The sequence below is a fragment of the Anser brachyrhynchus genome (genome assembly GCF_964034855.1).
Source record: "Anser brachyrhynchus genome assembly, chromosome: 2".
In the NCBI taxonomy this organism is placed as follows: Eukaryota; Metazoa; Chordata; class Aves; order Anseriformes; family Anatidae; genus Anser; species Anser brachyrhynchus.
In genome coordinates, this window is record NC_137695.1 from 140,181,510 (window position 1) to 140,205,063 (window position 23,554).

At 52.0% G+C, this 23,554-nt stretch overlaps 2 protein-coding genes and 1 long non-coding RNA gene across 14 annotated transcripts in view; 1 reads left to right on the plus strand and 2 right to left on the minus strand.

Annotated features, from left to right (window-relative positions):
* Positions 1-1,807: 1,807 nt before the first annotated feature.
* Positions 1,808-6,522, minus strand: KLF10 (KLF transcription factor 10). Of its 3 annotated transcripts, none has more exons than XM_080579014.1 (4): positions 6,338-6,522; positions 5,162-5,401; positions 4,166-5,057; positions 1,808-3,252 (listed from the first exon to the last, which is right to left on the minus strand). In XM_080579014.1, the coding sequence occupies exons 1-4, from the start codon at positions 6,434-6,436 to the stop codon at positions 2,993-2,995; spliced, it is 1,491 nt and encodes a 496-aa protein (XP_080435140.1). In that variant the 5' UTR covers positions 6,437-6,522; the 3' UTR covers positions 1,808-2,992. The 3 variants fall into 3 exon arrangements, with proteins under 3 accessions (XP_080435140.1, XP_080435139.1, XP_080435141.1); XM_080579013.1 differs by lacking the exon at positions 6,338-6,522 and adding an exon at positions 5,805-6,327; XM_080579015.1 differs by lacking the exon at positions 6,338-6,522 and adding an exon at positions 5,632-5,911.
* Positions 6,389-22,095, plus strand: LOC308189226. 6 transcript variants are annotated; one of them, XR_013946158.1, is made up of 3 exons: positions 6,389-6,528; positions 7,008-13,664; positions 14,814-22,095. It is a non-coding gene; the product is annotated as an uncharacterized lncRNA (long non-coding RNA). The 6 variants fall into 6 exon arrangements; XR_013946160.1 differs by lacking the exon at positions 6,389-6,528 and having other exon boundaries at positions 6,538-13,664; positions 14,814-16,844; positions 17,178-22,095; XR_013946161.1 differs by lacking the exon at positions 6,389-6,528 and having other exon boundaries at positions 6,538-13,664; positions 14,814-16,394; positions 16,552-22,095.
* AZIN1 (antizyme inhibitor 1) overlaps positions 21,630-23,554 on the minus strand; it is a 34,454-nt gene continuing 32,529 nt past the window's right edge. For 4 of the 5 annotated variants that reach the window (XM_080579016.1, XM_080579017.1, XM_080579019.1 and 1 more), the window contains 3 exons: positions 23,411-23,529; positions 23,002-23,216; positions 21,630-22,304 (listed from right to left, as the gene is read on the minus strand). In XM_080579016.1, coding sequence (XP_080435142.1) covers positions 22,193-22,304; positions 23,002-23,216; positions 23,411-23,529 — 446 coding nt within the window. In that variant the 3' untranslated portion in view covers positions 21,630-22,192. The remainder of the gene's footprint in view (positions 22,305-23,001; positions 23,217-23,410; positions 23,530-23,554) is intronic. The other variant, XM_080579018.1, reaches the window with a different exon arrangement.

Here is a 23,554-nt window from a genome sequence, read left to right on the forward strand (position 1 = left end):
ACACAAGTCAGTTTAAAGTCTCACCAAAGCTGTGGCATCCTAGGCAAGGTTCCGAATTACCGATCACAATTCACGTTATCGTTACCCGATTTATATCACAACGCAGCAAGTGCACTGGCAGGTTCAGCCTCATGGCTGCAGTAAGGATAAGGGTGCCTTCAGTTCTTGCTCCCTAGGCACCGATTTGTCCTTTGGCAGAAGCAGGATGCCTTCCAGACCTCAATGCCCTGGAAAGGGCAGCGGGTCAGCGCTGCGTGGCACGCTCTACCCCCCTTGGAAAGCGTATCCCAGAAACGCTCACCCCAGCCGAACACCTCCCCCCCTGACCACACACCTTTTTTTTCCTCCTGCAGAAACTCCGCGGCACGGAGCAGCCCGAGCCCGTAACACTCCTCTCCCTTCATTCATCGTTCCTCCAGCCCCGATTTCGGGCTGCAACTTTTCTGACAGCTCGCGAGCGTTCCCTTGGTGACAGAAGCCTGCTGCCAAAGCAGACGAGGGAGGGAGACGTCTATTTGCGGCAGCCATGGCGAGCTGCCAGGGGGACACCTCACGCTCCAGGGCTCGCCGGAGACGAAAACCCTTCCTGACGGGGCGGACAGAAGGCAGAGGGGAAAATCCCCGGAGCACGTCGCTCTGCGCGTGGGACAGCCGGAGGAGCCGCCCCGGTTGTCCTCGCAGGCTCCCGGCCGGCTGCCCCGTCGCGGGACCTCTCTGTTAAAGTATGTGTTAGTTCCCCCGTGCAGCATCCAGGCCTGCCGCAATGGAAATTGTTGTGCTCCCGACCGCGAGGGGAAAACCAGGGCTTTTTCCAGCCTTCTCGCCATCCTCTCTGCAGAGATTAACCCCGGCGCAGACCGCTGGGGTGACCAGGCCCCGAGCCCCTGCACCCAGAGGGAGCGGTTCCACCTCCGCGTGCCGCGCAGAGCCCCGCCGGCAGCTCGCCTGGCTCCGCGGGCGTCCCCGTGTCACTGAAGGCCACCCGGTGTCACCGACTCCTCCCTCGTGTCACCAGAGAGCCTGGAGAGGGTGAGGAGGGTTGTGGCTGTTAAAAACCTCCCTCCTGCCGGTGCTGCTCCCGGACAGCTAGCGTGCAGAGAGAAATTGCACGCCCACGGGCAAATCCGTCGGCAGAGGTGGCTGCGGGGTGGAAACGCAGCACGAAATACGGCGTGTTTTGAGGCAAGACAGCGGACGGGCACTACTGCTCGTGAGGTCTGTTCTGCAGGGAAGGAGCCCGGCTCCTGCCTCCCCTCCAGGAGCCAGGAGGGCACCATGACTCACGTTGTTCCTAGGCAGGGCGCTGCGTCAAACAGGAACGGCGAGGATCCCACATAGCCTATAGGAATGACAGTGAGTCACCAGCCACAGCTGTGAAATTCGGGAATCCCTGCAGGCAGGGGAGGGGAGCGGAGCAGGATGAAGCCCGCACAACCTGCACCAGGCAGCAGCCGCCACCTGCGCCCGGCTCCACAGCAGGGGCTGCATTTCACTGGGGGCGAGACGGGGCAGTTCCACCACCACCACCAAAAAACCGGACTGTTTTCCACCGCTCTCATGATGGCCCACACGAACGCATTTATTCTGAGTGCGTGGAGAAAAGGAGAGGGACGGATGAAGAGTAGGGAGGAAAAAAGGTTCCAGGCAGGAAGCGCAGACTTCATGTTGCACCCCTGCTGGCTTTACGGAGCTTGTAAATCAAAGGTTAAGAGACAGACGGATTCTCGCTGGTCGGGACACGCACTGACGGGCACCACGCTTTGGTTTGAGGTTAACAATGATGAAGTTCTGCTACGAAAACAAAAGGTCTATATTAAAGAAAATTGGTTTTATTGTAAACAAAGTATAAAGTACAACATAAGAAATGTGCAAATCTTTAAGTAGTCACAAAAGAGCGTATCTAATACACTATTTTCAAACGGTTCACTTTCTGATACGTGTCCTCAACATAGCATGATAAAATAGATAGTGAAAGTTGATGCATTATTTGTCACAAAATATACAGCTTTAATTCTAGGCGGTGTCTTTACTGCCTCATATTACTCTTCAAATCACAACTTCCTAATTTAATACAATACATAGCATATCCATAATTCATTTTTAGTATAAGCCGTCTTTCAAAGAAAAACACCCTCAAGAAGCCTAAGGTTCTCGTTTTCCTTTCTTAATCAACCCGAGTAGTTTACACCTACATTGTTCTGAAAAGTGCACTGTATCTGCTTACAAAAAAATGCCGCGGTGCAGAGTTTTGAGAAGGTACGAAGGAAACCGTAAGCAACACAACAGCGGAAGCACCGTACGATGCCCGAGGGTGACCGGTTGTAATCATCACGAGGCTTCCAAACCCCTCCCGGTGCCCCCCCTTAGCGCCCACCCAAGCCCACCTCGGGCAGCAGGGCGAAGCCGGCACCGCAGCCTCCCGGCGCCTGGCACCAAATCACCCGCGTGGCTGGGCCCCGAGAGCGGGCAGGAGGAGAGAACTCCAACCGAGACGAGGCGGCAGGAGTACAAACACCGGTTCGGCTTATCTGAGGCGCGTACGTGCTGGGCCGTCAAGCTGCGCCCGTACATCGCCATCGTTCTCATCTGCGCCGTGCTGGAGATTCCCAACCGGTCATTAAATCCGCGCCGGTCTCACGCATCAGCGGCGAACCGTCAGCACCGCAGCGGTGCGGCTGACATTTAGTGTGTATGAACGATCTGCCGAATTCAGAAGGTGCACGGCGCGTGCTGCTCTGCTCTACACCCTTCCCTTTCTCTCTCCTCACCAGTGCAAAAGACGCCCGCTAGTGCAGCCAGCCGCCCACTCTCTCAGCACTTTCTGTGGCCGAGCACAAACTGCCTTTGCCTCTCCGCCGCGCCGCCATCAGCAGCTGGCACCGGAGAACCGCAGAGCTGGAGCAAAAGCTTTTTTTTTTTTTCTTTTTTTCTTTTTAAAACTGGCATATCCCAGCGCCAACAGTTAATTCCGCCGTGTTCCGAGTAAGTCCCGTCACTGCGCAGCTGCCGAGGGAGGCGGCGCAGCGATGTCGTTCAGCTTGCTCACTTCCATTTGCCAGTTCGGTAACTTCTTCGCCGAGAGGTGGCGGCGGGCGTGCTTCGTCAGGTGGTCGCTCCGCATGAACCGCCGCTCGCACATCGGGCACGCAAACTTCTTCTCGCCCGTGTGCGTTCTGCGGTGACGGGACAGTTCATCAGACCGCGCAAACCTCCTCTCACAGCCTTTCCAACTGCAGCTGAAGGGCTTTTCTCCTAAAAGGAAAAAAAAAAAAGACAAAAAAATACCATGAATACCAGCTGAGCAACAAACACTACTGTCTTAACAGCATTTGACTTATTTTTAAAAAAAGTTTTCACTACAACAGTTGAGCCAAATCCTATCTAGGTATTATTTTCAGCCACGTGAAATGCAGAAGAATGTTAATATGCTATTTTTAAAACACGCAGACTCACTGTCGTCAAGGCTAAGTAGCACAACGGGTTAAAAATAAAAACCCTGCGGAAGCTGAACCATGTGAGATGCTCTTTGTGTCTCCAAGGCCAGCTGACCGCACCGCTCAGCTCCACACGTCTGCAGATTACGGAGACCAAAGCACCCCGCTGAAACGCAGCCTGCAGCCGCGTTAGTCCCAGCTGGAAGTGACAGAGCTCTGGTGGCGCGCTGTGAGCCCACGTGCTGACACACGTCACTTTCTGCTCCTGTGATTAAGAGCTGAGGCGTGGGGAAGCTGCCGAAGATAACCAAGGTAGGAACAGAGTGGGGTGGACGCTGCTTTCTTTCATAAAAAAATCCCTTTTAAGTTTTACCTACTTCTGACAAAGGCACTCTTGTGGAGAAGCCTAACGAGGCGCGTTTAACTGCAGAAGGGCACGCTCTGCGTTTGGGCAAGGCCTGGCTCCCCGTGCCTGTCACAAGCGGTACTGCCTGCCCTCTGGCACGGAGCAGGGCCAACACAAACAAGCTGCTGAATCAACTTCCCCTCCGGGGTAATTCCTAGCAGAGACCAGGCAGCATTATTACACGCACAGCGGTGAAAGCAGGGTTTCACTACTGCCCCACAAATCACCCCACGAACAAATCCGGTAAGTGTGAGACCCCCAACAAGCAGCGCACGGAGCGGCAGCTTTCTAGGCTGATTTGTAACACCCAGAAAGAGCGACCAACCTGTGTGTGTTCGGACATGAGCCTTCAAATGGGAGCTCTTGAAGTAAGTTTTCCCACATCCCGGGTAGTTGCAGACGTGACTTCGTATCCTTGAAGAATCGAGAGGGGGAGTGACTTTGGCTGCAGAAGGCACGAAGCCGGGAGCAGGGGCAATAGGAGAGAGTCTGGTGCCGTTTGGGCTAAGGATGGGCGCCTTCGTGCTCTGCACCACGGGCTGGGGCACGACAAACATAACGGCGCCTTTGGGAACTTGAGCACCCATGAACACCATGGGCTGGCAGAGCGCTGGCTGCTGGCTCGCCGTGGTGCTGGGCACGACGGCCGTCACCACCGAGTTGCTGGCAGGCAGCGGGACCATCTGGCAAATCACCGGCACGGGGGGGGCTCCGCTTCCCGGCACGGGGCACGGGGGTGCCACCAGCGCCGAGCACTGCGCCGCTCCGGGGACAGACTGATGCCTGCTGACCGCGGGCTTCGTCGAGGGCTCGGCGCCGCCAGCTGGTTCTGCAGTTTTTCCTTCCGCAGCTGGCAGTTTGCCACTTTCATAACTCACTCTGCCCGGCGCCGCCGCTGAGCGCTCCGCTTCGGCGCTCTGTTTACTATCGGTTTCCCGTGAAACACCGTCCTGGTATTTCAGCACGCTGGCTGTTCTCACCGGGCAGGTTTTGTGATTGCAAAGCTGAGCATCGGCCGTATGGCGAATAACGCTGGTCGCTTGCGCCTTCAGAGGCCTGGGTGCTGGAGGCCGGGGGGTCTCCGTGTAAGGTGCGGCGAGGGGCGGCTTGGCGGCTTCAGCCAGCGACTTGCAGTGCGCTGCAGGTGGCGCTGGTGGCCCCGGGTGGACGACTTGAGACATCTCCAAGTCCGACGGGCTGTAGGGTGGAGTCAGGCACTGCGGGGAGAAGAGGGAAGGTAAGGGGGGGGCGTGTTACCAACCTGTTCCCACACTCACCCTGAGAAAGGGGCACGCACGCACGCGCGGTATTAAAGACTTACAAATGCGGGTATCGTGTTAAAGTCTGCTGCTCCAGGAAGCAAAGTCTCGTCGCTCTCTTCCGACATATCAGATGCTGGAGTTATAGGTCTCACGTCGGCGTATTTCTTGAAGTCAGAATTCCAGTTGCAACTCATAGAGATAAGGGCTTCCACAGCCTCATAATCGCTTTTTTCAGGGGTATTGTTCCAGAAATATCTAGCATCTCTCCGTTTCTCAGTCATCACCTCCATTTCTTCCTCCTGTTTGGGTCAGCGGAAAAAAATAACCCTTTAAACCTGATGGCTAAGCCTAAGCATTTAGCCAATTGTCCGAAGGCTTTGTAAAAACAAAACAAAGCAACCCGCGCCAGACAAACACGCCTGATGATGTGGGGGATATGTCTGCATTTCCCTGCCCTCTTTCTCCTTTATATAATGCTGTCACGAACCTGTTTGCGGGGAAATCTGGCCATCTGGCGAAGATTACATACCTTCTGGAGACAAAAGACCTTCCCCAAACCTTCAGCAACACCTTAAGTCCCTCCACATCGCGAGCGCAGCGCCCGAAACGGTAACACCGAGTCTCCCAGCCGAACCCGAGGCACAACCCCTCCCCGCACCGCGCCCCCGCTCCCTTCCCGCGGCACCGCTCATCCAGACGCGCCTTTCCCTGAGGTGGCTCAAGCCGGGGGGGACCGCAGGGGAGCCGGGGGAGCCGCAGCAGCTCCGGGCTCGGGTCTCCGGGGGCGGCTGAGGGGCGCGGGTGGCGCTGAGGGGACCGTGAGGCGCCGCCTCCCCCCCGCCCCCCCCCCCCGCGGCCGTTGGGGTGCGCCGAGGTGACGGTGGCGCGCGCCCAACCGCCGCCCCCCTCCCTCCCGCCCAGCGCCGAGGCCCCGCCCCCCCGCCGCCCCCATTGGCTCGCCTCCCCCCCCCGCGGCGCTCCCATTGGCCGGCGGCGGGCAGAGGCGCGGCCGGGGACGGGGGGGGCCACGCGAACAAAGCGTGATCGGCGGCTGCTCGGGCCGGGGAGCGCCGCGCGCCGACCTTTCACCCACTGCGCCCCCGCCCGCGGCAGGAAGGAGCCGGGCCCCGCCCGCACAGCTCCGGGGGGGGGGGCCGGCATCACCCCGCCGGGCTCCCGGCCCCTCAGCCCAGCGCTCCCCCAGCTCCCCGCACCCCCGGTCCCGCCGCGCTCACCGCTGGCCGGTGTCGGCGGCGGGAGATGCTGACAGGAGCCGCCGCCTCCGACGTCCGCCCGCCACCGCCGCCCGCCGCCTTCTGCTCGCCGCTCCCCATCCCGCCGCCGGCACCCCCAGCGCCTCGCGCCGGAGAGGGGCGGGGCGATGGGCGGGGCTCCCGCCGCCCGGGCCGTCCAATCAGCGCCAAAGGTGTGTGAGGCGCCGGCCAATGGGAGCGCGGCGCCCGCGCGTGATCGGCGGCTGCCCCGCGGCGTGCCCGGGGTGGTGGCGCGGCGTGCGCGCCCCCGCGGGCGGGTCCCCGCCGGCTGAGTCAGAGCCCCCCCGTCGGCGTGAGGGGAGGTCACGTGGTGCGGGGGGGGCTGAGGGGAGGGGGTGCCCTGAGGTGAAGCCGCCCTGAGGTGAAGTTGCGCTGAGGTGAAGCGGGGCCGGCTAGCGGCTGCTAATTAGCCGGGAGGCGGCTAATTACCTCACGCCGCGGCGCCACGCAAGGGCGGGGGCCGCCTCCCGGCCGCAGCCGTGGCGTGGGGCTCGTTTTCCTGTCAGGTTTTGGGTTTGGGGGGGGGGGGGGAAGATGGCCGCGCTGCCGGCTCCTCGCGGAGCTCCCCGTCACCCGCGGCGGTTTTCTGTCACGAAGCGTGCCGGTGCTAACGCGTCTCCCTCTCTCACAGCCGCGTCAAGGTCTGCGGGTCTGCTCTGCGGAATTCCTCTCCCCCTGTCGGCAGGCAGGGAGCGGGGGGGGCTGGCGGCGGCTGGTGTCCTCCCGGAACCTGCTGGGAAACCTCCCAGAACGATTTATCCTGCTGGAAGCGGAGAGTGCCGCGGGAAGAGCAGGCGGGCGGGTTCTCCAGCCTGAAGGAAAAACGAGGGTATTACAACTAAAAAAAATAAAAATAATCCGAAACGCTTCTCAGTCAGTTCAGAGACTTGCTTATTGACATAAGTTGTATTTTTATTCTCAGAAAAAAAAAAAACACTTTTTTATTGCTTTCATTCCACAGCTTCCACTGGTACATCGTACGGTTTGAATTTCTATTACTTCTCCTCATACCGCTGCCCACATGCGCACCTGGCGGGATGCTCCCTCCAATTTCCCCTCAGCCCGTTTAGGCGAGATCCCTCTCCCCTCAGTCCTGCTGCCAAAGCTCTTACAGCAGCTCCTGCTATCTTAATACCCGTGAAAATCGTTATCGCTTAACAGCGAAATCAGTAGCTCCCATCTCCCGGGTGTATTGTGCAACCCGTGGCAGCACTGCGTTGCTACTTGCCTTTTGGCTAGGTTTTATTAAATCCCTGCCATGCTTGCAGAGAAACCGATTGGCTTACCTGCCTTATCTAGAGGGAATTCCCAAAGGAGGATTTAATTCGGCATGATCCAAATCTTTTTCGCTAGCAGTAGCAAACAGGTGCTTACAAACGACCGCGCTGCGTCCCACACCTCCGTGTGCCTTTCGGCCAAAATCCCCTTTTGTTTCCCCTCTTCAGGATCTTTAGGCCTGATCTCCAGGTGAGGGCCGGGTGCTGATGGGTGGTGGAAGCCTGCCTTGCTGCCCTGGGATGCAGCCAGGGCTTGGGGCTGTTGGGGAGCAGAGAGCTGGCCGTGAGGGGCTGGGCTGGCTTCAGGGAGCCTGGCTCTCCACAGGCACCGCCACCCCAGCCACGTCTCCTCGCGGCGGCAGCGCTTCAAGTCCCTGGGGGCAGCCTGGGAAAAGGCAGCCCTCATGACTGGAGGGACCGAGCTGCTGCTTGGATCCCGTACCCCGCAGGAGCTCTGTCCCCCCAGCACCTCCAATCCCTTCATAGCACACACCCCGGGTGTCCCGGGGGGGTAAAACTGTTTCACTACGAGGGCCCCCATACATCTTGGATTGCTCTTCCCTTCCCCTCTCCTTCCCCTGCGCTGCGCGCTGCAGGGTGGGACTGTCAAAACCACCTCTCCCAAAAATAATCTCAGCTTCAGAGGCTGGAAAATGTGACAGCTCGCTTCCCTGCGCGGAGCAGAGCGGTGCGGTGGGCGTCTGAAAGCAGCTGGGGCTGAGGGGGCGGCCGGGGAGACGCAGCTCCGAAATGGCAGGAGGGGAAGGGACAGCCGGGGGCACGGGCGAGAGCTCCAGCTGCACACCCTGGCACGGCTCCTACCGCTCGTGTTCGTTTATTAATGGTTGGACAGGCGTCTCTCCACGGCACACAGCAGTCTCAGAGCTTTGCGTATCAGATAGCTGGGGAGGTGGAGCGTGCCGTCGGCAGTAGGGCGGCTCGTCTCCCTTTTCGTCTCCTGTAACTTCTTTCCTCTTCCTTTTCATGCCCCATTTTCCCCGCACATCCTGCCCTTAGGAAAAGCCCACGTCGTCCTGGCTTGGGAATTTCTTATTAGTACACCAGGCGAAAAACAGAACTTACGTATAATCAGCATTAAGGCTTGCTTTAGTTTATTTTACCCGCCCGATTTCCAGACCCAGCGAGTCCTGGCAGCACTGCGTTCCTCCCCTACCCGGTACCGAGCCCAGTTGGTGTGTACGTGCGCGTTGCACAGCATTGCTCACAGCCCTTGTCTCCCGAGTGTTTGCGGCCGCTCTGAGTCAGCGCGGCCCTGTCCTGCCTCGCCTGCTCAGCGCCCTTCGGTGGAAGGCTTCAGAGGCTGTTAGCAATGCTGGTGTTTGCACGGCTGCCACGGGAGACAGGCTGGTGGGGGGAAAAAAAACAAAACAAAACAAAACAAAAAAACACCCCTAGTGAAGCCTAAGGCAGGTAAGATACACTTCTTTTTGGCAAGTGAGCGGATTTCAGTAAAGGTGATTTTCTTTGGCAGTCACTGAGCTATGACTGTCGGTTTGGATGTGTTGGTGTTTTTCGTTCAGTTTCCTGGAGAAGCTGGGGACGTGGCTTTATGCAATCTAGGAGCAAGCTGATGTGTTTGCTTTCTAAAGGCGCTCAGAAGTTTGACGTTTAAGCACTTGTGGGTTATTTATTTATGCCTATTACACTGTATCTGAAGTCTAGATTTCCCAGGAAACCACTTAGGCAGCCTGCAGGTCATATTTTTCTGATGTGGAAAGGTAAATTGTTGTGGGATCGGGAGGATAAATTAGGGAAGAGACTTGGCATCACAGCTGGTAAATCACTGGCCAACTGTGTACCTTCAGTCCTGTCCAGCAGTCGAAACCTGAATTTCAACCTGCTGTTATCGGTGGCTTATCTTGGCTTCGTCATGAAGAATTGAGAAGGGAGCTTTAAGTTGCTCCCTTACCCTGAAGTCTTGGCTTCTACGTGCTAATAAGCAAGAAGCCGTATTCCACGGCTGATGACGGGCCACCGGTGGGTATTTTTAACCTCTATATTAGGTGCGTGCTTGTTTCACAGAAAACCGTAGGTGGATGGTTATTTTTGTCAGATCAGAAGGAACCGAGGTAAGTAAATGACTGGCTCAGTACCCGCTGGAGATCGCGGCAGGATTCGTGTTCAGTTCCTGAAGTGCCGGATCAGGTTGTACACCAAACAGAACCTTCCTCGGGTCCCGCGGCGTGTTTCTTTGCAGGACACGATGATGGTACCGGCTACCGCCCTGTTTCCCATCTGTCGTTGTGGAAGGGCAGCCAGAGCTTTGATGTGGCCAAACCAGCCAAGTCGCATGCTCTCTGCATGCCTTGACTGCAGAAATCCTGGGAATTCGGCGGAGTGGAAATCAGGAGTTAATATTGGAATGGTTTGTTGATTCTTTCCACGCGGATCGTGCTTCGTATTTCACTTCACACGGTATGACCCAGGGTTTATTTCTGTTTAGTATCTCGTGCGTTCTTTCTTCATTTGTGCAACGCTGGTGGGTTTAGTGACACGACAAATAAAGGGCAACACTGTTGGGCCCTGAGTGTGATGCCGAGGTGTGCCATTTAAGAACACGGATACCTTTGGAAAGCTGTGGAAGGGTATGGCAGAGGGGCATTGTTTATTTGCAGACAGCTTCGAAAATATCAGGAAACACAACTGAAAGCCTTTTCTGCTTTCGAGGCTGACATAGGAGCCTGTGTTCTACCTCTTTGGCATATTTGTTATATTCAGAGCTTTCCCGCTGTCACAATTTAATTAACTCTTTTGTATAAAACCCAACTGATCAATCTAAATTACTGTTAACAAAATCAGAAACTAAGAAGCTGATTTAAGTGAAAGGAGAAGACAGCCTGTGAGCCCTGAACAGTGAGCGTGTGTAGCTGACAAAGCCACCTGTCCATGCTCTGATCAGATAAATATTTTTCCTGATGGAAGCATTAGAAGTACATTTGCTTGCTTTTTCATGCCAAAACTGAATTTGCTTGCTACACAGTGACATAGTAGCTGCTGCATTTCAGGAGTTCCTCTGATGGTAAGTATCCTGGACGGATGCAGGTGGTGGAGTGAGCAGGGCATTTCATTTGACATATTATTGCAGTATGGAAGTCAGCAGGGACTTTCCTTCTTCTAACAAAAGTAACAGCATGTCTACACCCCCAAATACAAGTGTTTTGATAACAGTCATGTGAATAAAGGTAATTCTTTTCTTTAAGCCTACCTTCCTTTAATATTTTTTGAACTGTTGACTAGTTTCAGCCACATAAGACAGATGTGATGGAGCAAAACTATCAGTAAATTTAATATTGCGGGAACCACTACCAGTTCTGTGATGCTAATATTTGATCCAACCCCCACTGCATATGTGTCAGTTCATATTCAAGCAAGCAAATAGTTTCTGGATAGGGAAATGCAGGTACAAAATTGCAGGTAGTATGTCCTACATACAGGAAAGACTACACGGTGTCCAGTTTGACTCCTTGCACCCAAAACAATCCTCCAGTATGTCTTGGCAGGCCTTGAGCTCTCATATCCCAGCGCTATCTCTTGCCAAATGCCTCTGGTCACATACCGCACCCTTGGCATCACAGTACAAAACACACCACTGGCATGCTGTTAAGCAATCATCTCACTATTAGTAATTGATTTCTTTTTTCCTTAAGACGTCACAGGAACTAAGGGCACCCTTTAGGGACCTGTGGAGATCAAGGCCTTATGTCTCATTTAAACAGACGTCATTGGAGTCGTGGCTTTGCTGCTCAGATAGCCCAGATAGTCTCTTGGCAGCACGGCAAGAATTGAGCAATATTTTTTATTATTATTATTTTTAAAGAGGCTGTGTGAAAGCCCAATTTGGTGCTGCTCGATGCAATATCTCTGCTGTATCTGAGCCATGTGAGGGGTTGCAGGGTAGATCCCCGTTTACTCTCCAGATGGACAGCATGCAGGTCATGATGGCTTCATCAGAGCCCCCTGGGAGGGACCCCCCCAGCAGTGGGATTGCGCTTGTGGCCAGAAGAACTTGCTCAAAGTGCCCATGAAGTGTGCGAAACCCCTGGGCTTTGCCAGTGCTGCTCATCTCGAGTGGCTTTCTTGCAGATAACACAGGAGCAGGTTGGCGGGGCTGGGGGAAGCAATGATTTTCTACGTGGGGAGTGCGCAGGGAGTAGGTGCTCATCGTTGGTTCTCCCGCTTGTGTCAGTGCCTCAGGCAGAGGGAGATCACACGGGGAACGCCATGTGCGGCCTGTCCCAACCTCCCGCCTGGCAGCAGGGTGCTGGCATCTCGCCACTCCCCGAACTCTCCTCTGTGCGGCTCGCTGTGGTCCTGCAGTGCACTTTTTGGGACACACATCTCGTTCCTGAGGCTCACCACAGGGTGAGCCTTGGCCCTGCATCCCACCGTTGGAGATGTGCACTTGGGTCTTGCAGCTCACTGTTGACATGAGGCAACCCTTGACTCAGCTCCTCTGTCCCACAGCTCGTCCTTGGAGTCATGCTGCACCTTGTCCCACCGATACTCTGCGGGAGCCACAGCAGCAAGGAGAGGGGCAGGCGAGCCACAGCAGGGTGCCGGCCCCATTTGTGGTGGCGCGCGGAGCTCCCTGACATCATGGAGGTTCTTCTGGAAGAGGAGGGCACTGGCCTGTCCCTAGTGGGCAGGACATGCTTTACTGATGGCATCTGCACCACAGACCGAGCTGGATTAGCTGGTTATGGTATCCATGAATCTGCGGTTGTTGCCAGCCTCCGAAGGGTGGGGGCAGTTCTCCTTTCTGTGCAGGCGGGTCCAATAAGGGATGTGCCAGTGTTAAGGGGTGGGCAGGCAGCCTTGTAAAGACCCTGTCAGTCTGAGCCCACCTGGGACTGTTGTCTCCCTGGTCATAGCTTATTTTAAGTTGGAAGGGGCACACAAGGATCATCGAGTTCAACTCCTGGCTCCACACAGGACCACCCAAAAATCAGACCACGTTTCAGAGAGCGTTGTCCAAACACTTGAACTCCAGCAGGCTCGGTGCTGTGACTACTGCCCTGGGGAGCCTGTCCCAGTGCCCGACCACCCTCTGGGTGCAGAACCTTTCCCTAACCCCCAGCCTGACCCTCCCCTGTCCCAGCCCCATGCCGTTCCCTCGGGTCCTGTCGCTGTCCCCAGAGAGCAGAGCTCAGCGCCTGCCCCTCCGCTCCCCTCGTGAGGGAGCTGCAGGCCGCCATGAGGCCTCCCCTCAGCCTGCTCTGCTCTGGGCTGAACAAACCAAGGCACCTCAGCCACTCCTCATACATCTTCCCCTCTAGACCCTTCACCATCTCTGTAGCCCTCTTTTGGCCACTCTCTAATAGTTTTATGTCCTTCTCATACTGTGGCACCCAAAACCACATGCAGTGCCCGAGGTGAGGCCACACCAGCGCAGCCCAGAGCAGGACAATGACTTCCCTCAGCCAGCTAAAAGTCCAAAGTCTCCTCTCCACAAGGGGAAGAAGAGACCGTGGGTGAGGTCAATGCCTGGAGGGCTGCAGATGTCTATGCACGCATCTGTTGCAAAACAGCGGCCGAGGGCCGTGGAGCACGGCCTGCGCTGGTGAGCGTGCTGGCGTGGGAGGCCAGCGAGGCCCAGGCAGGAGGGGAGTGCTCTGGCACGGACCTCGTGCTCCTGCTCATCTCTGCCGTGGGTGCACATCATCTGCTCCAGAGGACCCTTGTTGCGAGCGGCTGGGAAGCGAGCCAGTTCGCACCGCGTGGCCCTGGGCCCGAGGTTGTTCTCTGGTTCAAATGGCAAAGTGAATATAAATGTACCCAGAGCCACTGTGGGTAGGGTTTGGCTAAGATTAGGTGCTTACAGCGGAAGCGTCTGCCTTTATAACTCTTTTTATAGTCATTGGAGTGCTATAAAATACAAATCATGGGGTTTGGGGTGCATTTCATCTTTTGCCTGATGTGGGAGGAATTGCACTCAGCAATGACAACTCCATCTCCGGTGCTGATAACGGGAGCGCGGACAGCTTCCACAGGTGGGTAGCCGTGCCGAGCGGGTGGGCGACGTGAGGGGAATCCAACTGTGAGCAGCCTGCAAGGCTGAGGAGAACCTGGACAGAGAGGAGTCACAGTGGTGGGAGCGCTGGGTATGACAATTTAGGAGCTGAGGAAGCCTGAGGATCTTGTTCTGGGGACAAGGAAGTAGAGGAGAAGGGATGCTGTTGCTATTGAGAGGGGGCACCTGGGGAATAGTCTCAAAGCCTGCAGGAAACCAGGCTCTCCCAGATCTGCTTCTTCACCTCTGTCCTGAGCGAGAAGCTTCCATTTTCTCCCATTTTCTCTCAGTTTATTACATGGGGCAGCAGCTGACCCTCACTGTCTGTCAGAGGTGGCTCTCCTGTGGGGCAGCATAGGTAGAGAGGCTCTGTTCTGCTAGGTGGAAAAGTATTTGTCCACCTTGAGCCTCTTCCTAGCCCCTGGGGTTACTTTTCTGGGTACAGCTGGAAGACTGGGGTCACAGGCTTTGTGATCCCTGCGATTTCCAAGAGCTGATTCACAAGTGTAGCTTGTTTAAAAAATAAAATAAAAATAAAGAAGAGAAGAAGACTTGCTTACAACCAGGTGCATTCTTCTGGGAGAGACTTGGCACTCATTTCTCACTACTTTCAGAAATACTTGGTTTTATGATTTTTTTTTTCAACATTTTCCAAGTATTTTCCAGTTGATGAGGCAACTTGATGTGGGTTTTGTAGGTGAGCTCTGCTTTCACGCCAATATGAATGACTGAAGACTGGCTGACACGTTCCTTTTCAGCAGCCCATTAAGCCTTTTCATGGGTGCTGCTGAAAAGTGACTGTTGGTTTTGCAGTACTGGCAGCACAAAGGCATTCTTGGAAAATGCTATTTCATCTCACTTTGTTTAGGGACAGAAAATGCTGATATTTGGCAGGCAGAAAGAGGGTGTGATTCTGCAGCTGTTGATTCCCAGTGCAGTGAATTATTTTGAGCAAGGACTGAAAGACAGCACATGAAAGATGGATCACTACCAGAAGAAATCATGTGTCCGGCTGTTGGGTTCAGGAGCCGCTCCTGAAGGCCATTTTTGTTTATTTGATGGCACCAGCCATTGTAAAAGAAACACTGATGTTGCAATGTTTATGTGCATGTGTGTGTTTGTTTTGCAGCTGGAACGGTTTTAATCATCAGTCAGAAAACACCGTCATCCCACTCTGAGTGGTCGGGATCACGTGCTTACCAGGAACCGTCTTCAGATCCCTCCCAGCAACGGACATTTCCCGCATCGGTGTGAGCGGGGGTGGCACAGAAAGCAGCAAACAAGAGCCCCAGGGTTCCCGTGACCCCCTTTACTTGACAAAGCCTTTCATGGACACATCTGCCACTTTTTGTTCTGCTTGTGTTTTCGTATTTCCGTTGCACGTACCTGGACGCACAAGCAGCAGGTGCCCTCCTCGTGGCTCCTGCTCATGACCAGTGAGTGCTGGCTGAGACCGGTGCTGGAACACGAATACAGACAGAAGTAGCACAGGTGGAAGTCCTTTGGCTTCTTCTGTCCTCAGGAAGCTTTGACATTAACCGCAAGTTCAAATCAACCTCACGAGACCAAAAGATGCCTACAGCTGTAGGCTGTAACGTATAGATAGCTCTCTGGAGCAGGTCACATCTGTGATAATTCTCCAGAAAGTTTTGTTTGTTCTTCCATCTTCTGGAGGAGAAGACTTGGGAATTCCTAAAGCTGGTGCGAGGTCCCCCCTCTACCTCACCCCAGTATTTTCTGCCCCACTTTGAGGTGCATTGTCACATTTTATCGGTTTGATGTTGCACTTTGGGTCTGTTTCCTCACCTGCAGTGAGTTAAAGGCTCAGATTTCATATCAGAGCGATTTGAGGCCTTGTGAATGCTCGTAGTCACAGTGAAATCTGTGATACGGCGTCGTCCTGCCTAACACAACTATGGAAGGCAAAGCTGAGAAGCTGGCGTACATACACGTAAAATAAGCCACTTCATGAAAAGTATCTATTAAACTGAAGAAACACAGCGCAGCAACCCGTGCTGAAGGAAGCTTTATGAAACCCGTGTTAGGATGGCACAGTGAGGCTGCAGTTCTCAGGGGCAGACCTGTGCGTGGCCCTATCCGCAGACCCTCCTCCCATTCATGGACTACCTATTAATAGCACTGGGGCTGGCCAGCCCCAACTCACCTACCTGCGGGCTTGGTTACTGCCGTGCTGTGTGGCAACTGTCTCGATGCCCTTAAATAATCCTGCTGGCACCGTGTGCTGGAGAGCTTGAGGCTTTAGAAACTTCTAGGTCAAATTTACTCTTGTTAAATAAACAATCAGTATCGATTAGGTCATCTGATAGACTAACCGAGCAGCCTTTCAAACACCGCAAGTAGCTGGAGTTCATTTCGGTGTATTTACAAACTCGGAATCCCGTGAAGAGAAGTTGCTTCGCTGAAGCGGTCTGCTCGTACAAATCCAGGTACTTGTATATGCGTGGCCCTGTGCACACGGGTAGGAGGGTTTTCAGGGACATAGCATGGATCTGGATGCTCACTTTATTTTACTTGGACACTTGAATCTTTAAGGCAGATCTGAAAATCTCAGCGATAATTCTTTCTTTTAGTACATCAGGGCAAGAACTTTTCCCTGCTGGAATCATTTCTAAGTACTCCTTTCTTGTTGCCATAAAATACAAATTAAAACGTGTTTAAGTGGAACTCTAAAAAGCATTTGTTTCTCCAGGTATGTCCATTTATCTTACCCCTTTACTGTTTTGTTTAGTGAGGAAGTTCTTTAGTTGCAGTCTGCACAAATTTTATGCTGAGTAGGGCAGCAAGGAGGTTGTCAGCGCTAAGCATAAATTTATAAAGGCCCTTTGTTATTGTGATTATTTATACAGATTAAATGTCCCGGAAAGATTTTCTCATCTGAAACCTCTCAGCAGCGCAGTTACATATCTGGCCTCCAATATACGTCAGGAAAGCGCCGCGTGGCTCCGCCAACTGCGGTACATGCACGCGCAGGAAGGTATTGGATGCAACCAAAAAAAACGTGAGGAGCGAAATCCCGCATGCTGCTCTCTGAGCTCTCGGCCCCTTCTGCTGCGGGTGCGCCACCGGGAGCGGAGCCAGCCCCCAGCACAAGCCCAGCGCTTCTCCTGGAGCTTCCTCGCAGCTCCGTGGCCGTGGCAAGGTGGGTGCCGATCTCCTCCACACCCATCACTCACAGCCCTGCTGCGTGCCTCTATCAGTTTGCTACGCTGGGCAGCACAGCCCCGGGCAGAGGCTGAATATTTCAATATCTTTAAAAATATTAACCATACACTGAATGCTGAGACGATGCCTTCTTACTTTCTGTCTGGGGCTTCAGCTAGTTTGAGCTTAGCTTATTGCAGAGCAGGCTGCTTTGTGCGTGCCCTCAGCTTCCCCCTCCCCTTGCACGTCACATCTCAGACAGCAGTCTTGGGGTCTACAGTCGTTTATTTGACCCCCAAAATGAGACCACTAACCTTACATCTCCTTTTAGCGCACGATCAGCGAGAAGCTGTGAGGTGCACTGAAGAAATGAGCAGTTTGTTGAGCATCTGTCACACAGATGTGCCGCAGAGGTGCCCAGCTGTGGGTCTGGGCAGACCCGAGCACGGTGTATGTCTGTGTAAGTGCATTTCAAGAGAAAGCTCACCTTGCAAGGCAACGTAGTTTAAGTTAAAGTTGTCGCAATATGAGAGAAAATGCAGAAGCTTGACAATGACACGTCATTGGGGAATTTAAAGTAGTCACCGTAGAGGAAAAAAATAAAAGAAATTGCACATTCAAAGGAAGTCTGATGATATGGAAACACACGGCTGAGGCCAACCTGAACACCCCTCTCCAGCTTGGGTTGGAGCACGGGGAGGATCCACACCCAGAGAGAGCAGCAAAGTCTGTTCTGATCTCGCATCCCAAGCGGAAAATTTCGGCTGCGGCGCTTCCAGCTCGGCAGGGCCGGGAGGCGATGCCCGGCTGCCGCCGGCAGCTGCAGCCCGCAGCGTGGGCGGGCGTCAGGTGCCGTTCCTGGCCCCGCAGGGATAAATGGATAAGTGGGTAAGTGGATGAGCGGTGCACGGCGCCGCGAGCGGAGCTGCGCCCACGCCGCAGGTCGCACCCCGCTGATAGCAGCGGCCTTGAATCCGGGCCAGAGCAGCTCGGCGCGGCTTTGGAGGCAGAGGAGAGCGGTCTCCGAGCACCTCCGCCTTGAAGAAAGCGGGGAAGCGGGCTGGGTTTGTTGGAAAATCATAATTTATTGGAATTGGACCTTTTAACGGGACTGATCTGTGCCAGGGTGCCCGCAGCCACGCTCCTGTTTGCCAACAGCGAAGTCTGTCCGACCCCACAGCTCCTTGGGTGCTCCCCTGATTTCTGTCACCCCCTGCCCTGCGGCCAGCCCGAGGCCATGCTGCGCTGCTGAAGCAGGGTGACAGCACGTGGTTTCTGCCCCCGTCAGTTCAGAGCTACAAGGCTAGATAATCAGTCAGTTTAGGGGAATGTACCAGGAAGAGGGAGGAGTGCAGCCCTCCCGGAGCCCACCGGTTCTGGTAATGCACACCCCTTCGCTGTCTGGATTCACATGAACTGGCCCCAGCAACAAAAGCATCCGTGCCCCCTGGTTTTACGTTACTGCTGAGAGCTGAAGCACCAGCTCCCCTGTCCTGTCACTGCCTTCGCTGCAGGCATTTCAGTGTGAGCAGCGCAGTAAGCTCGTGACAAATATTTGAGGTTTTCCCGGCAGTACGAGGAAGGGTCACGTTGTTCAGACAGCATGGGATTGAGCAAAACATACAATCGGGATCCAAAAATTCGTGGTACTCACCAAGTCACATTAGTGATGAGCATTATATTTACTGACAGTATTACATTTAAGAGCGCTTACAGGACTGGCAGTGCACAGCAAACAACCCACCCACATCGCTGTGCGCTCGCTCGCGGCCAAGGGACCAGGAGCAGCAGCCCTAACGCAGCGGTGAGGCTCGTGCCACCGCCTCCCCGAGAGCTTCTTTTCTGATTTACTGATGAGCACAATTAGCACAATTAGCTCTGTCCTCTGTAGCTGCGCGGGTAATCCTATTAATGCACCCAATGAAAATTAAAGACTGCGCGGCTGCCAAGGGATTAAGACACAAAGTGAAAGACAGCCTGGGATTCTTCGGACGCAGACCTCGACAACAGGGCGCCCATCGCCCTCGCACTGCTCCATCGCCCCCAGCACAGACGTGCGCACGTGGCCATCGTTTTCCAAGGGAAGCCAGGATCAGGAAGCACAACTGCACCCAGCAGCTCCATCCTCAGCGTGCCCTCCCTCGGTATTCCCAGTCCCAGCCCCATAGACAAACGCACACGCTCACCATCCACTGCTGCCAACTGGGCAAGGGTTGCACACAGAAACAGGTTACACTTTTCCCTTGCCCTCTGGGCAAGTACTTCACACAATTAAAGCATTATTAAATTACGGGACTGAGTTATATGCCACTACTTACATGAAATGTTGAATTTTTATAAAGGCAAAGTAGGAAATAAAGAGCAACCAAGATACCAACCAAGAAGCCAGAAGTCAGCATAATGCTTCTAGCAAGGGAAAAATAAACCTGCAATTGTCTAACATCCCTCCACTGGCTAGACTAGTGAGGACAGGCCACCCTCAGCACATAACCAGTTTCTTCTCATTCCCAGCTGCCAGCCTGCCCTGGCCCCACAGTGGGCACCGCTGCCTCCCATGTGCTGCTGGGTCCCTTTGTTCCCCTTTTGGATGGGGGCAGACGGCAGAGCCCCCAGTAGCACGGCCAGCCACGCCACTGCGAGAACGAGACCAACCGTGTGGGCCACGGGCCACGCTTTGGCTGAGGGTTGGACTCTCTCAGAAGAAATGAAAAAAAAAAAAGCAAAGTTCAGCTGATCTGCAAGGTCAGGCATTATGCTCCAGCACATCACCTACCCAGCTGCAAGAAGCGAAGGTGTTTTGAAGAGGTACAAACCTGTTCTTTCACTATCTTCTAAAGCAACTGCTTTCATTTAGTTACAGATTTTTTAAATTCTGCATCTAGCCTACTAAAACACACTAAGACTACAACACTGGCCTCCCAGACAGCAGCAATTCAGGGGACAGCAGCGTATACCTGAAGTAGGAACATATCCAGTGATGGATCCACAACGCTACCTTTAATTTTTGAGCCAATGCGAGCCAATTAATTGTGCAGCTGCTCAGTACACATGCAGCTGGCATAGCTTAAAGCTGTTTGTAACCTGGTGTTGTCTCAAGTCTTGGCCCTGCATATTCATGGAGAACTAGCATGCAGACTGAAGGCGTGTACGACAGTACTTCAAAGAGGTGGGATACATTTCGTACAAGATGAGTAGACTGTACAAAATAATCAATGAAATGCCCACTACCATAGCTAGCTGTAGCAGCAGGTCAGCAAGATCAGTGTCCTCAGTCAACCGGTGGAGTTGCAGATGTGTATTGAGCATGACAAAGCTACATTAACTCCACGTACTATAGAGAAATCATTCCACTTTTATATTTTCCGTAAAATGCTGAGTTGCAATAACAATATCAACAAATAGCAACACTTAGCAAATTGGGTTGAAATACATGCTGGGTTCAAACTCCAGATTGTTTTTAAAGGCAAGCTGTCTTCAAGCACAATGGATATTCCTGCTCTGACCACTGTATCATGTAACTTTAACTGACCTGTAAATTAACATAAAACAGTTTTCCTTAAGACTGCATAACAGACTCCTTTTAAATTATCTCAGACAACTATAATTTGTATGTCATAGTTAAAAACTGGAAAGTCTCTTTTGTCTAAGGAAAGACTTAAAGAAAAATTTGTAAGAAAACTAGTAGACTGAACTAGGTGCATGTTGATTTCTTGAAATTTAAGGATGGATAGTAACTTTAGGTTTCAAAAAAAAAAAAAGGCTTCCTACTATCATTACTTCCTCCTTTTGTACTTCCACATCTAATTCCAGTGATATTTCTTAAGAGCAACCATCTTCAAAACAGAAGTCATTCTGTACTTTTTAGCTGGTTGGTAGAACTGTTCTGACAAGTTGAGTCCAATCTGACACGTTTGTTCTGTGGCAAGTTCCCCCCCCCACTTTCAATTAAAAATTCATCAAGTTTTACAAAATCTTTACACCTTACAGAATAAAAAAAATTAAGATTTCCTACCAGCTGGCACTCACTTAAAATATACTTGCAACCAAAATGTAGAAATTTTGCCTCTGACTAAAGGTTTAAAGCACCATTCTCCTCCCCTTTGGTTACAGGATCCAGAATTTAACGCACCATTCCAAAACCCTGACACCCCTCCATCCAATTCTCACACAGGAGATGAAGTTAAAATGAGAAGGTAAAAAAAAGAACCCAGAAGAAATCAAGAGGCTCCAGTAACAAAGAAAGCCCCTGAATGGTTTCAGCAGTTCAAATGACTCGATGCAGTTGCCATACATATTTCTGTTAGCATGCATTACCTTTACTTCGTGGGTAAATTTAAAGAAAGTCCGGTGCACAGCCCTTCTTGTAAGAGTTCACAATATACAGAATTAGCTGAATTTGAAAGTTGTACTACTCACTGAACACCATCAAAAAAAGCCTTGTGAAGCTGTACTAACCCATGCTGCCTTGGGGGCACTACATGCATGCTAGCTACAAGACTACCTCATCTTCGTACATTTATCATCTATTGCAGGTTTGCTATGTGGTGTTAGAACTGCAGCTAAGGCCATACCATAGAACTAAACACCACACCTTGCATTTTAGCCTTCCAGGAACTTAGGACTTGCACTTTCTACAGGTTTATCGAGCTGAAATTACTTACTGTTTAATGCAAAGCTGAAAGAACGGGTTAAAGAGAAGAAGGCTTCTCAGTCATGTATACATCTACCTATTTTATAGCTGCATCTTCTGCCTAGCCCCTCCCAAAGTTAGCCTGAAAAACAGTAAAATCTACACAAAGTTTTATTGCAATCGTACAAGGGATACATCAAGGGTCAAATACAACAAATACTATGATGCAATTTTACATTTATTAAACTACAGTTCAAAGCACAAATTTACACATTCTAAATACACTAAACATCTAATGAAATCACACTGGTCTCCCACTGACATTTGATATATCTGGGCGAAAGACAATAACTTTACAAGACTTTTCTAACAGGAATCCTTAGTATAAAAACTGTGTACTTGTATGTAAACTGTTGAAGAACCCAAGTGATGGGTTTCCATCTCCACTAAGTCATCCATTTTGTTGCATATTTAAACGCTCAGGGGTTGAACAAACTTAAGTTTAAATTTGGATGCCATTATCTAACCCTCCCACCCCCCAGTGAATTGTAGCTGTAGCTTGTTTTGCCTGGTCCCCATTAGCTATTACTACTTTTTTTCAAGTTTTGAAGAGAATGAATTGAATTCAAGATTGTTCCATTTCTTCCACACTGGAATGTTGACCAGACAAACTACAGACTTGCAACTGCAGGTCTAAATGAAGCGTTAATGCCTGTTTAAGCTGCAGTGGAAAAGCGGTCTTCTGGGCTCAGCTGAATGCAAGAAGGCACAAAGAAGAAGTTCTTCATCAATGTGTCTGAAGTAATTCCAGCATCTTGCATCTCATCCCTGCAGCAAAGAAGTATGAGTTGTAACAAGGAGCTTGCGTACAATTTAATTTCAGAAACCAGCCTTGGAAATAGCATTAGAAGTCTACTGCCCCTGGATATGTTGACCTCAGTCTCAGCAGAGGGGAGAACTGACTACGCATGTACGTGACAGACACAAAAGGGCTGTGACTCCATCAACAGGTGTGCAGGGACCTGGCTACCTAGGCACTGGAACATTACCCAATTCTTACTGCCTATGCAACTGAGCAATGACCCTTCCTGCCTACAACCTGCGATACCAATACCCTACGCAAGTTACAATTAGGAACTGTATTAGGAATTTTGTAGTTTTTCCTAACTGTATATTTGCAAATGCAAAGTCTTGTAAATGTAAGATTTCCTAATTGGATTAGGGGAACCTCAACAGTTGATGTCAAGCATGACTCAGGAACAGCTACCAATAAACTCGCAACAGTTCACATTATGCTTCCCTTTGTCAACCCTAAAGCAAAGTAGGCATGTTATTACAGCTCGCAGTTTAGTCTTCGCAAAGTCAGACAGAATAATTAAAAAAAGAACCACACCGCACAAAAAAGCACGCTCTTCTGCTCAGTTGCATCTTCCTGTATTTGCCGTCACAAAAATAGTTGATATCTGGCTGCACGCACGTGCTCTTGAAACGAGTGAAATCTTGCAACTATCAAGAATTTTCTTACCAGTCACTGAAAGACATCATGTAGTAAATCAGTGGCCTCTGATAGTCGTTAAAGGTAGACTGTTCACCTAAGGTACCAGAACCCATATTATCAAAGATCAGCCAATCTCCAACGCTCAACTCAGGAAGAAGACAGTTTTCCACAATTTGATCAAGCTCATCACAGGATGGACCCCAAAGGCTGCTTGCGAACAGAGGCTCATCTTCCTTGTATTTCTATATGGAAATGTACCAGTAATTCAGGCTTCAGTTTATTCAATAAGAAAGTGTTCAAGTATACAAGAGGATAATTTTACAAATAATTGTACACATGATTTTTTTTAAAAAAGTATTGTATACATGTATCAAACATATATTTTAAAAATAAAATTGTAATAAGGCCTATCTCTGAAGAATACAGAAGGACTCACCTTGTGAACCCCTGGGTTAGTATTCAGTTTCTCAGACAATTTACTCGCAAAAGAACCATAAACACCATCATTTATGTAATATGTAAATACTGGTTCATCATCATTCCTGGCTTGCTCCACTGGAAGAAATTTAAAAAAAAGTTA